At 39.2% G+C, this 14540-nt stretch overlaps 1 protein-coding gene across 2 annotated transcripts in view; it reads left to right on the top strand.

Annotated features, from left to right (window-relative positions):
• Nucleotides 1–14540, top strand: part of LOC118807946 (coiled-coil domain-containing protein 148-like) — a 95158-nt gene that overhangs the window by 6376 nt on the left and 74242 nt on the right. For both annotated transcript variants that reach the window (XM_036570163.1, XM_036570155.1), the window contains exon 5: nt 14329–14432. In XM_036570163.1, the coding sequence (XP_036426056.1) occupies nt 14329–14432 (104 nt within the window). The remainder of the gene's footprint in view (nt 1–14328; nt 14433–14540) is intronic.

Below are 14540 nucleotides of genomic sequence, written 5' to 3'. Positions count from 1 at the left end.
GCTGTTTTTGTTACTGTGCTCACTGTTCTCATTGGCAGCTCTGTACTATGCCTCATTCAAAATGCAGTCCAGGCTAAAAAACGTCTTACAACTTTAGTGTAAATTGGCAGTGCTAAATTGTTAAAGGCCGAAAAGGTGGAAGTTACCTGTAAATACATTAGTTTCCGTGACCTCACAGAAACAAAGCAGATAATCGAGCAAAAACACTCATCCAGTAAAAACACTCTGCTATCTCACAGTAGAGAATGAAAATATGTTATGATTTTCCTTTTGTATTAACTTTAAGGCCCAGATTTGCTTCAACCCTTAATCAGAGGTCAGTTTCTAACCAAAGAACCTGTGCTGAATGTTTTTTGTGGTGGATACTAGCACTGAAGTAAAACCCCCAACAAAAGTACTGACAAGATTCACATATGACATATGTTTTTAGCTATGCTACAAACTGTTGTCCATGTTTATAAATAACAGTAACTAAATAAACAAGAAACCACGTAAGCAAGTCTATTTGCGATTACTTAACAACTTGACACAGGTTGACATGAATTACTCTTTCAATATTCTTTGAGGTGTCATATGTTTTCACATGTAAAAGCAGTTCCGGAAAACTTGCTCCAAAAGTTGTGGCCTAGTTACAATATGCAAGAGGCACTATAGTCAGTAGTGGTAGTGAGTCAGACCAAACCTTAGTATTTAGCATTAAAGGTGCAGTATATGATTTCAATCCAATATACTTTTTGTCAAATTAAGTGAATATCTCTTTTGTGGTTGAGGCTAAACAATGACCTCTCCTTGAATTTGTATTTGAGTATCTATTTCTCCCTAACAGATGGCATAACATGATAATAAGGGATCCCCCAGGATTTTAATTTTGAGACATTCATGGGTGCAGAAGGTTAATTAGGCCCTCTCTATTTCATTTTATGGCTATGAAGATCTAAAAAACAAAAAGTTTGCTAGCCCAGTGTCGTTCACCTTGGCAATGCACATCAATGAATTTGGGGTGTGGAACTTCTGAAGGAGCACTGAAGGGAGGGGTGTATTTGTTTTGCTGTTGAGTTTAAACATCAACAGTTGTTCTCTAGAATCATTTACTGCACCTTTAATATGAGGCCTCTTTAGTGCATGCTGTGGCCAGATAGCATTTTGAATTGGTCACTATCAGCTCCATCAACAAGATACAAATATCACGCTGGAATGAATTTACGGAGATGAATTGTGAATATGTATGAGTCATGCTAATGGAGTAATGTCCTTGAGACTATAATTTGGTCTGAGTGTTGAACTATCACTTGTCTAGAACTATCCGGAGGGCACTTTAAAAATGCAGTGAAGGCACGTGTGTGAGAGTGGACTTAAAAATAGACAACTAGTTGAAATGTTCTGCCAATTCATGCCAATTTTATGATGAAAGGAGAGTCACTGCAACTGAACTTATATTAATGCTTTTCATTTAGCATCTAATCAGGAGGCACAGAGGAGACTTTCAATAAAGTGTTGAAGCTGGATGGCACAGAATTTAAGCAGATAACGTGAGAATCTCTGTAAATGAATTCAATTTATGAATTGTGGGACTGAATGAACAGTATGAAGTTTCATTTGGACACACACACTTTGTTAGACATTTCCAAATCTTTCTGTATGACTGTAGCTGCTGTAACCCAGGAATAAAAGTGTCCAGAAGTCCAGACACCTCTTCTAATGGGTGAATTCAGCTCTTTTGAGGTGCTCCCAATGCTCACACAGGTGTTCAGTTGTGCACACAAACAATTTGTATAACCTCTATAGGAAAGATTTGGTAATAGAATGAGAAGATCTGTGGCAGTCACACGTGAAGTCACCATGCCCAGTGTTAAGTGTCCGCAAGAGGTGTATAAAGCCCTCCAGCACTGGGCTGTGGAGCGGTGGAACTGTGTTCTCTGGAGTGATGATATTCCGTCCGGTACCTTTGGGATGAGTTGGAGTGACGTTTGTGATCCAGAACAAATCATCCAACAATCACTATGACCTCATTAATGTTCTTGTGGCTGAATACAATCAAACCCAAATGTTCCAACATCTAGTGTAAAGCCTTCCCAGAAGGGTAAAGGCTGTTCTTCAATGGTCAGTGCCCTCACAGGACCACCATAGAGCAGGTATTATTTGGGTGGTGGATCATTCTCAGCACTGCAGTAACACTGATGTGGTTGCATTGTAATGTGTTGTGCTGGTAAGAGTGGATCAGACACAGCAGTGCTGCTGGAGTTTTAAACACCTCAGTGTCACTGCTGGACTGAGAATAGTCCACCAACCAAAATATCCAGCCAACAGCGTCCTGTGACCAACACGAACCAGCCACTTCATTAAGTACAAATCCTTGTATCCACACTCATGGATACAAGGATGTGGTGGTGGTGTGTTAGTGTGTGTTGTGCTTGTACGAGAAGATGAGACACAGCAGTGCTGCTGGAGTTTTTAAACACTGTGTCCACTCACTGTCCACTCTATTAGACACTCCTATTTTGTTGGTGTATATCCACCTATTCAGCCTACAGCAGTCTAGCTCTGCCCATTCAAACTAAAGCTATAAAGCTTTTTGAAGGAGACATAATTCAGCGCAGTGAACCAGAACAGAACTCATTTACATATAGCAGTCTTAAAGGCACAGTAACCAAAACAGCCTATTTAATTCTAAGGGGCAAAAAGAAATTGGAAAATGGTCATGAAAAAAATAATTATGACTGTTTTTTAGTAAATAAAACTACACATACATCATAATGTTACATCATATTCAACCTCAGGGATGAAAAATAAAATCTAAAAAATGTAGGATACGGGCCGTTAATACCCTTGGTGTCAGAAGAATAGCTGGATGGGCAGGGTCTGCAAGGGTTGAGGAAAGCCCAAATTTGTTTTATATAATAATATGCACTCTTACATAACTCACTGGGCTTGGGCTCCAAAAATTCCCAGAGAATCACACGGATGAAACTACAGTTGTAATTTTAAACGAGTAAAGATCAGGATGAGACAAAACGCTATTTAAAATGACTCTCTTCCTCTCTCTCTGTCTCTCTGTCTCTCTCACTCTCTCTCTCTCTCTGTCTCTGTCTCTCTCTGTCTCTCTGCATGTGAGGGGTTAACCCCAGGGCTGAGGGGATTGTGCTGTGGAGCTGTGGGGTTTAATTGGTAAAGTGAAGCTGTGGTGTTTTGGAGCCTCATTACGTGTTGCCCACAGTCAGCTCAGATCCAGCTCTCTGCACCAGCCTGATAAGACTCACAGTGCGTTTGTGTGCATAGCACAGAGCACAGAGACCGCCAGACTTCCTCTGGATACACGCAATGATGGGAGAATAAACGAGTGTTTGAGTGGCCTAAGGATGGGATAAGAGGGAGGAGAGAGAGAGAGAGAGAGAGAGAGAGAGAGAGAGAGAGAGGGAGAGAATGATAGAAAGAGAGAGGAGAAGACAGAGAGGGAGAAAAAAGAGGGACAGAGAGAATGCGAGAAGGAGAGAGAGCGTAGAGAAAAATTTAAAGAAAAGGAGAGCAAAATATTTAGAGAGAGAAAGAAAGAGAGACTGAAAAAGAAAGAGAAAAAATGAGAGCATTGGAGAGAAAGTGTGTGAAATAGATATGAAAAGAGAGAGAGAGAGAGTGTGTGTGAGAGAGAGCAAAAGAGAAAAGGACAGAGAGGGAGAGAGGGAGCAAAAGAGAAAAAAGAGAAAACAGAAAAAGAAGAAGAGAGAAAAAGAGAGAGGGAGAGAGATAAAAAGAAGAGAAAAAAGAGTGAAAGTGAAATAGAGAGAGAAAAATTATATAGGGAGTGAGAGAAAGTTAGTGAGGGAGAGAGACAAAGAGAGTAAAAGGGAGACAGAGAGAGAGAGAGAGAAGAGAGAGAGAAATAGAAAATGATGGACAGAAGGGGGAGAGAGCGAGCCAAAAAGAAATAAAAAAGAGAGGGAGAGAGAGAAAAGGAGAAAAAAAGGAGCGAAAGGGAAAAATGAAGAAAAATATATGGGGAGTGAGAAAAAGTTAGTGAGGGAGAGAAACAGAGACAGAGAGAAAGAAAAGGGAGAGAGGAGAGAGAAACAGAAAGAGAGGACGAAAGAGAGATAGAAACACACACACAGAGAGAGAGAGAGAGAGAGAGAGAGAGAGAGAGAGAGAGAGAGACATGGATTGGTTTTCTCAAATCATTGCAGAGTCAGTATTGATAAGATTCTCGGTTTGACACACAGTCCTCAGTGTTCTTAGACACAAATATTAATGGAAATCTCATCGTCGACATGCTTTAGAGGAAAAAGAAAAGTCTCAGGAACAGAAGCAGTTTTTAATGAGGCATTTACATCTGCCTGAATATGCTGAAACACAATGCCACTGATATACGTAGAGAGCCACTACGCTACACTAACAAGCCAGTGAACTCAACAAACTCATGATGAATTGAAGACAGGCTGGTGAAAAATTCAAAACTAAGATATGGAATAACTGAAGTTTGGGGCTAGAGCCATGCCTGAAGCTGCTCCTCTGCATTAAGATCCTATAAATTTCCTATCTCTACCTTCTGGGATCCAGCCCTCTAGCTCAAAGCCGAAGCCACCCAGAACTCCAGCCCAGGTTATCAGAGGTTTCTCCCTCCTACAGTCCCACAAATCATTTCTTCTCACACTACCACTGCTTGATCCGAACTCACAAACCTTGATCTTAAACATGGAAATGTGTTCTGCTCCCTCGCTCGACTCCCCATTAAAGTGTCGGGTTTATTTGTTAACGGTACGGAAGTCCAGAGAGGCCATGAGCTGTTGTTTTAATTTTCTGGATTGTTTTTCAGATAAAGAGTTAATTACCTTGTGATTTCAAGAAAACAACATTGTTATCTTAAGATCACAAGATAATTAACTTGTTTTCTTAAGAAAACAACTTTGTTGTCTTGAGATAACAAGGTTGTTTTAACAATCCAGAAAATTATATCTACCTCATGGCCTCTCTGGACTGTTCCGATTTTGCTAAATTACTCAATAAATCAGTGGTTTAGATAAACAAAAACAAAAAACAAAATCATTCAGAGTGGTCTGGTGTGAAATGCACCTTTCTAGAGGAATTTACTGAATTAAAATTGTTCACCATTTATAGTACTAGGAACCAGACATCCGAAGCATTTAATGGCTCAAAAGCTACATCATGTTAGGTTATTACACAAAATGGTTATAAATGCATTGTGTGATACCTGAGACATTGTTTTGTGATAGTTTTGTTTTAATGTTTTGGCCTAAAATGAAATTTTAGTATAAACTATTACTCCAGGATTGCTTCCGTGTTTCCTCTCAAAATCGCATTCTCAACTGAGATCAATGTGCACAAGCTAACATGCTTTTGTTGTTACTAGCCTGTAGCTACAGCCGTTGAACACAGCTAACGCCTGGAACAAACTTTTATTTACAGTTTATTTTTACATTTCTTTTGGCCTATCATGTAAGTTCACTGGTCATTTTGGATAGCAGATAATATGGTGATATTTGTAGTGTAGACATACGGACATCTGGTTCCTAGTACTACAATGGTGAACAATTTCGACTCCGATTTTCACACCAAATCACTCTGAATAATTTTGTTTATTTCTAAACTATTGAATGATTAAGTAATTTTGCAAAATTGGTGGAGTTCCCCTTTAATCTACATAAAGCCAAAATGTGATGCAATGCATATGAATCCAGTTTGTGTGATGAAAAAGAGAGGAGTTAGCTACAAGAGCAGGAAATTAAACTCTGTTGCTGTCAGATAAACGAACCTCTGCTCTCCTCTTCACTGTTCATTGCTCTTACACTCAGCCCTTAGGCACAAGCCAACCCATTTAAAAAGCTCTGCCTCTGGGTGTCACTGACTAAGCAGTCTTTTATAGAAAGAGGATGTACTTAACAGGAAAAGACATTAGCTATATTTGTATTAAATATGAAAACATCTTTACAAATGCACTTATCAGTCTGTATTAAACAGTACTATCAACAGAATCCTGTGTGGTTAGTTAAATATTTGCCTGGGCCAAACACAGACGGATTATAATGCAGCCTGTTAGGTACAGCTGTAGAGTAGGTAGCCACTGAGTCTACAGTGAGGTCCTAAAGTTCTTCATGAGAAAATGTGTTATCAGGAGAACAATTTGAGTGAAAAGTAGAATCTTGGTTTATCCACGTTTTGCCTCAATGTCAGCATGCTCGAGTTGAAACTCCACAAGTTTGTGTGAAAGACTCTGATGAGTAGATCAAAGCCACCCAAGAGTCGTCTGAACACGAGCTTCAATAGAAGGATAGCTGTCCTTTATGTGCAAAAGCATTAACATGTTCTATTTCAAATAGTGACCTAAATAGTTCAGAATCTTGAATGTTTCTTCTTTATTTTACTTGTAAACCTTTCTTTGTTTTATTGCTTATTTTGAAATCTCTAGCACTTTTGGTTGTTTAATTCCATATTTGAATAAAAAAAAAAATTCAGTGTGGTCTCAAACTTTTGGCCTAAAATTTGACTAAAGTTTAGTATATTTTTAATCTTAAGACTATGCCCAATCCCATTTCACCCCTTGCCCCTACGACTTAGCCCTTAGCCCTCTGTTTTGTGTGTTCACACTGAGAGGTAGGGGCTCCTGATTCTTGTTGAGATAGAGAGGGGTGGGGCTACATGGCCCTCCAAATGGAGGTTTTTCAGAGTCACACTCTAAACAGAGTTATGAGAAAAAAAAAGAAAAACCAGCAAGATGGCTGCGCAAGCTACCAAAGAAACACACAAATGTGAGAATTTTCTCTGTTAAAAAATTATAATAACCATTTTATTAACTTAGTTTAATATTGTTTCAATGTACTTTGGTCCTTTTCTTCACAACTTGCATAAAAAATTGCTAATAGTATGCTAACGTCTTGGTAGCTAGATAGCTAAATTTCCCATTCCACCTTAAATAGTCCAGCAGTCTTGATGCCTGAAGTGCTAGAATGTAACTGTTGCTCCATTTAAGGTGGAATGGGATAATTCGAACAAGAGGCTGGCGAATAGCTGACTTCAGCTTCATATCACTGAAGAATTAGATGTGGGTGATAATAAATAATCATTGCATCCCCCTCTTTAAAAGCATATGATGCCCTAAATGTAACTAAAGTCCAGCAGTGAGGTTGCTGAACTTTACCCTCCTCCTCCTCCAAATCACTGCAAACTGGCAGGGTCGCCTACAGAGCACCGCTAGTAGCCTATTCAAGAAGTAATGTTCTTTATTTGAGGGTCCCATTTCACAGGGGAAGATTTCAACCACTTCCCCCTGTAACTCAGTTCCAAGGGGCAAGATGACACTCAAAACGAAGGGGTAGGGGTAAAAATAAGAAATGGGATTGGGCCAAAATCAGAACAGGTGGCAAAGTAACCTCTCAAATTCCCTTCCTACCACTTATTATTCAGCAAAAGCATAGAAGACATTGCATACAAATCTTATAGCAGTAAGGTAAGGACGTCTGGCTCTGCTGCTAGGTCCTCTCCATTTAATGGGTTAACAACAGTTGCTTGTGAATGGCCACACTCGGAAAAACAGCATCAGGCAAACTATTCTACATCATTTATCATTTACATTAACATTTATTAATTTTATTACTACATACTGAGTTTCCAAATGTTTATGGACATCTGCTCGTACCATGTTTCTTCTGAAATCAAGGGTATTAATAGGGAGTTTGTCCCCCCTTCCTGCAGAGCAATCTACTCTTCTGGAAAGACTTTACACTTGATGTTGGAACATTGCTGTGAGGATTTGATTGCGTTCAGCCACAAGAACATTAGTGAGGTCAGGTACTGATGTTGGATGATTAGTTCTAGATCACAAACACCACTCCAACTCATCCCCAAGATGTTGGATGGAGGGGTATGTGTGACCCAGAACCATGGATGGATGGAGCTCATTCAGAAATCAGAAAAAAGTGGTGTTGTGGCATCTACTGAATGGTATGAGGAAACAAAGCCTGTATAATTTGAGCTTTTTTCCAGCAAATCAAATGAGCACACAGATGTGATTTGATGGAATTTGCTGCCTTCTTCCTTTGCACACGGTTACTGTGCAGCTAATCAGTATTCAGCTCTCTTAGTGTTTTGTCAAAATCAAAGTCAATGTCAAAGTCAAACTTCATTTAAGTACATCAAAGATGTAAAAGTCATAACAGACAGAGCACAGGGTGTTCATTGTTCTATAGGGAAGTGTCTGTTCACTGTGGATCCCATGATGACTGTTTGTGGAAATGCGAGAAGCCCAAGATATTTGGAAAACAGCACTGAGATTGTAACCTAGTCATGTGACTCTGTAAACGCTCTGTAAAAGAGACCTCCTCCTCCATTCCACGAGAATTCTTATTCTCAGGAGACAGCAGTGCATGGACACTAAATGACACAACTGTGATTTGAACCTGAACTAACTATAGTAAATGAAGGCAACCTAGTGACTTATTGACTACTTTGGACAGCAGACGTATCACTTACCGTACAAATTGTGCAAAAATTAGACTACACACTTAAAATGATGGTTCTTTAAGAGTTTTTTAGTAAAGAAAATGGTTCTATATAGGACCATGAACATTCAAAGATGATTTAAGGTTTCTTTGCATTGTGAAAGTGTTCTTCAAATTGATGGAGAATGTACTGTAGATGGTTTTATTTTTGAAAAGGGTTCGATTTAGCACCAAAAAGGGTTCTTCTATTGTTACGATGTCAGGCTTGTAACAACAAAAGAACCTGTTTTGGTGCTAAATAGAACCCTTTTCAACTTTTCATGATGCAAAGAACCCTTTAATCATGTAAAGGGTCCTTTGAGTGTTCATGGTTCTACATAGAACCATTTTCTACTAAAGAACCCTTGAAGAACCATTATTTTTTAAGTGTGTATGTAAAATAGAATTGTAATTCTACTATAATACCTAGCTACTCATTGTTCTTATATTATGCCTTGAATTAGGCTACATGTGGATGCCGCTGCTATGACCTGACCCACTTTACTTTACATTATGTTTAAATATAAGCAATTCTGAGACATTTCAGGCTACATTTGTTACTGTTTTGGAGCTACTATGGGTGCTAATACTGGGTATTGGATTGGTGCCATTTCTAAATTGTACCGTTGCCTGGAAATTGAGGCTAGGGCTCTCCATGATGGTGCTCGACCACTAATTGAGTGAAGATGTGGGACGTTTCGAATACATTGGAGAATCTGGTGCTGCTGATGGGGGGAAAATCCAACCACAAGCCTTCCAATGGCGAACATAATGGAGAAAAAAATACAAAATGATGTTTAAATGGAAAGAAGAGCATGAGGTTTGACAGCGACTGTTTGCTTGTGTCTTGTGTATTGTGTGTAAGTAATTTCTATTCTTGCATATACAGTTGGAGCCTGAGGACTACAGGCTCTAAATGCACATGAAATCCAGTGCCATCAGTGTGCTAAAGTGTGTTTAAATAAAGGGGGTCAGTATACATAGCTAATGTAAATGAAGCGTGGTGGATTTGTTAGCCGTCAGCACAGGCCTGCCTCATTGTCCCCATTCTCGTTCTCCCACAGGCTGCTCCCACGTGCTGTAATTGGGAGCCTGCTGAACGGAGATATGTACAATTATCTGACTCAGTGACCTCAGCAAACTCCCTCCGTTAGCACACGAGGATGTGTGGCGAGCAGCCTCCGCACACGGCAGAAACAAAAACACGCACACGACTCTGTGTTCTATCCTGTTCTGCGTGTAAATTACAACCACAGATTAATTAGAGATTTCCTCTCTGTGTTTGACTTATTTACTTGACTGGAGAGACATTGCACGTGTTTGCGTGTGTCTTGCATATGTCTTTAGAAGTTTTTAGGGTCACACTTTGTTTGACACACCGCCTACATAGGGACCTCATAACACATCCATAAATATGCTTTTAAAACCATTCTTAAATATTCATGAACAGCTATTGGGAGATGACATAAGATGTTTTATGAAGTAAATTACATAGTACTGACATAAGGGGACGTAAACTAAAGTGACAGACATTTGTTCCATTTATAACACTGTTATGAAGCATCATTACCAAGTAATGGAGCTATGCAGATGCCTTTCCACTTCAGCTTTAAACACAATAGTACAATTTGTTTTTAAACTGTATAATCTGTTTTAATCACATTATTTTAATGAACAATTTCTATATATTCATCAAAAGAACATAATAGGTGTAACAATCTAATGTGCCTTAACTTTTGATACTCAATTACATTCAAAAGCACTTAAAGGAGAATTCCTGCAATTTTTCAAAATATATGCGTAACTAAATAGTCAAGATGTGAATAAAGTCATTCAGAGTGCTTTGATGTAAAATGGTCCATTTTAGAGAAACTGACTGAGTCGGAATTGTTCATAATGATAGTGATAGGAACCAGACAAAACACTGCATTTATGGAAATGAAAAAAAAAATATATCTAAATGAAAGACATATGTGAAAAGGTATCTCCAGTTTTGTCGTTTTTCAGTTTTTGACATAATTTGAAAGTGCCTGTCTGGTTACATTGAATTACATTAAATGTAATGTAGGTTTTTTCCTTCTCCTGTAAAGTTGTATGTATGTATACATATGTGTGTGTGTGTGAAAGGTAATACTTTCTGTAAAGTATGTATATAAATGTACACACACACACACACACACACACACACGCACACACACATATATATATATATATATATATATATACATATACATATATATATATATATATATATTACATAAAGTATTACATTTTCATATGTGTCTTTCATTTAGATAAATTTTGTATTGTTAAAACACTAATTCCTTCTGTTCTAAAGCTAACAACAAAGGTGAAGCTGACAGTGTTGAACCACATACACACACACACACACACACACACACACACACACACACACTAATGTGCCTCATTGTCAGTCACACACTAAAACCCTGACAGGCTCTCACACACGCTGTTCTTTGGTGAGAATTCTAAGAAGAAGAAAAGAAAAAAACCCAGAAACCAAACTCTGAAATTCTCTCTGAAAGAGCTAAGCCCTGTTTCTCTCTAATCTCCTTGTACTTGTCTGTGTAAAACATTACAGTAACAGTGTTTTATTTCTCTCATTGCCTCCTACTCCGATAAAATCGTGTCTCACATCTTGTGACTGTGTCACCCACCACCCTGCTGGCAGTGGCAGTGCTGAGGCGTTGTGGACGTGAGGTCGTGAACTTTTGTGTACGGCCAGACCCTTTATCAGATCACAGATCTGCAAGCTGCAGTGATGTCATCGCTCAGCGTTCCTACCTGTGTGTGTGTGTGTGTGTGTGTGTAGAGTGGGACTGGTTGTTTCAGTTCAAAGCAGTATTCCTCATATCCTGTCCTGGAGGGCAACAGCATGGCATAGTTTATGATCTTATTATCTTCCCTGATTTGATTTGACTGATTAGTCAATAAAGTCTTTCATTAAAGTGATAATTCAGGGAAATGTTTAGTTTAAGTGATACTCCTGCTATCAAATGTAGTTGAACAACCAAGACATGTTTGGTGTTTGAAGCTTGCTTCTTTGGTTCACTGGAGCTACAAAGCTAATGTAGCTAATATGTAATGGAACCTTATGTACACCAAATTGCATGCCTAAATCATTATACACTTGCCTGAAACTGTGTGACACTGTACAACATACTTATGGCAGTGTATAAGTTTACACGCCCATAATATTCTGATAAATGTGGAAATACTGATTTTTTGCATAAATTAATTCAACATGTTTACAATCACTTCAGTAATCTGATAATGAGAAAACTCCAGGTCTGCATGGTTTCTTTCTATCTACCCAAAGTGCACCTTGACCATTGCTTAGCAAATCACCAATAAGATCACTAAACAAGCACAGCATGTGAAGTAACAGTTTCAGTTTAACATGGACTCCCTTTGCTGGTAAATACTCATTTGGGAGTTTGTATGGCTCTGAACTGCACATGATATGGTCATTTGTTACCTTTTCAGGTATGTAGTATTTAAATGTTTACTGACTCACTCTTCTGTGACTAGATCTGTTTGGACACGTGCTGACGTAGAAGGGGGGGCGAGATTAAGGGTACACACACTGCTAAAAAAGATAATGTGGCAAGTGACAACATCTTCAATCTAGTCAATATATAATATCTCTCATTATGTGATTTTTTAAGAATATTATAAAATTATTCGACTCGTCTTATTCTGTAGGCAGAAAATTTAGCTTGTTTTAAGAGAAAATGCAGATACAATGCTATAAAGAAACACATTTTATCTGCTGATGGAATAAGATATTTTGATTATATGAAATGACTTGAAACAGGTAAGCTGAAATCAGATATTGATTATTTTATTTGGTGTGCATGCCAATGCACTCATTGCTAAAGAAAGTGGTAGCAGCCAACTTGAGGACTTGAAATGTACATTTGTCCATTTTTATAGATAACAGCTGGTCATACAGTGTCAGAAAACACATAAGCAAGTCTATTTGGGATTACTTAACAAATCAACACAAACTGAGGTGAGTGTTTGATGATTTAGGCATGCAGTTTGCACAGTGCTAATTGGTGGAGACACCAAACCTGTCTTGGTTGACTCTATTTGGGATAAGGAGAAAATTGTGTTGTATTTTTCCCCAAACTGTGGCTTTTTTAAAAATGAAATGTGTCAGAATAGAGGAAAAAACAATTGCTCTGGACCTGCAAGAGTAGCATTGAGTCTCACAGATTCATGGAGGAAGGCACGCAGTGATATAGAGCTGTGGAGCTGAATGTTCTTGAGTCAGATCTATTCTTTGGCCCACAGTTCAGGACTTCCATCCTTTGGGCTCCTGAGTTAATATGTCCTTCACCTTGTGCTGGAATCCAGACCTTCAGGCTTATTGAAAAGGTCATCATAACAGGCTGTGAGTGCTCAGGCTGGACGGCTCTGTGAGTATGTGGGCTGCAGATGTGGATATAGCCGGGCTGTCCATCATGAACTGGTCTGGATAAAGTCATTTTCATGAGTACTGCAATGAAGTCTGGAGTTGGCACAGTCTGTGAAATTGAGTGGATGGAGTCTGGATGTGTCAGTCAACACCTCTGGGTAAAACTATAAACATTTTCCCAAAGCAATTTCACCTCAACAGTTTCCCAAACCAGAGGTCATCAGCCATCTTTATCTGACATCTATACAAATACATCAGCATATCAGCCTCACCCTATATATGTCACATGATGCTAACATCCAGCATTGGGACTGTGTCAATAGTGGGGCATTCAATCAGGGGTGTCCTCAGAGTCTCATGGGAAAAAGGGACTCTGCCTACCACTAGGAAGAAGGTTTGGGTGTGAGGAGAGGCTATATAATGGTTTAGCAATTTTAAGTCTTGAGCTTTGGTGGATAGGGTGCCTCTCTGCTGCCTCTTTATGATCCTACCCTGTGTGTTTAGGCCAGAAGTCTTCAAATCTGGACACTTAATCCAGCTTCCCATCCTAGATTTTGTAGTCACTGATAGTTAATGGAACTGTTGATGTAACTGGTTGGCCACCTACTGGTTATACCTACCAGTCATTACAAAATCCAGGACTAGAAACTGGATTCTGGTTTAGGATATTGCAATTTTAGCCCGTCCACACTCTCAGCCATGTAATGTTGTTGATTGCATATATTTAATAACTTTGCACCTGAGAAAATCTCCTCTTTCAAAATGTGATAATGCTAACAACAAATCATTTGATTCAATTTAGCAAAATGAAACAATCACTCAACCACTGGCTCTCTCATGTAACCGCATGTCACATAGGCTAATGATATTAGACAGCTCAATGTGCGGTGCGAACTGACAGCCCAGTTGAAAGCACATTGTGTTCTGTTTGGCTCTGGGACAAGATAATCACCTGGAAATCAATGCCGTTCATGGACACTCACTGGCCACCTTATTAGTAAATCCCATCTTGCTGGTGCACAATTAGAGACTGTTGTTGCACATTTTGTGTTAGTCATCAGTGGTCAGTTTCTGACGACAGAACTGTTCTTGGCTGGATAAAGTTGGGTGGTGGACCACCTTATCAACTTAGTAACTTAAGTGGATCAACTTAGTATAAACACTACCACTACCATGTCAGTGTCAGTACTGTGCTGAGAATGGACAACCACCCAAATAATACATGGCCTTGTTGTCAAAACGTTACCACTGATGAATGGAGCAGAGGGTGATTAACACATTTGCATGACATCAGATGGGCTACAGTCAGTAATTGTACGCCTACAGTATGTAGTGGACCTATAAAGTAGGTGGAGTGGATTGTGAGTGGATAGATAATTACTGTATGCTCTATTTCAGGTGAAGAAGACTCTGCGTGCAGCTCAGGAGAGGAAAGAGAGCAGCTTGCTGCGACAGCACAGGCAGGTGTGGACCTCAGAGGCCCATAGACTTGACATAGCCAGGTACGACACCTGCTAATCACAGGTCACCTGACCTTACACACTCACCTTCACCAATGCATACATTTACATTTATCCATTTAGCAGACACTCCTATGCAGTGCGACTTAG

The sequence above is a fragment of the Colossoma macropomum genome, unplaced genomic scaffold, assembly GCF_904425465.1.
Source record: "Colossoma macropomum unplaced genomic scaffold, Colossoma_macropomum, whole genome shotgun sequence".
Lineage (NCBI taxonomy): Eukaryota > Metazoa > Chordata > Actinopteri > Characiformes > Serrasalmidae > Colossoma > Colossoma macropomum.
This window is presented reverse-complemented; position numbering and strand designations above follow the sequence as displayed.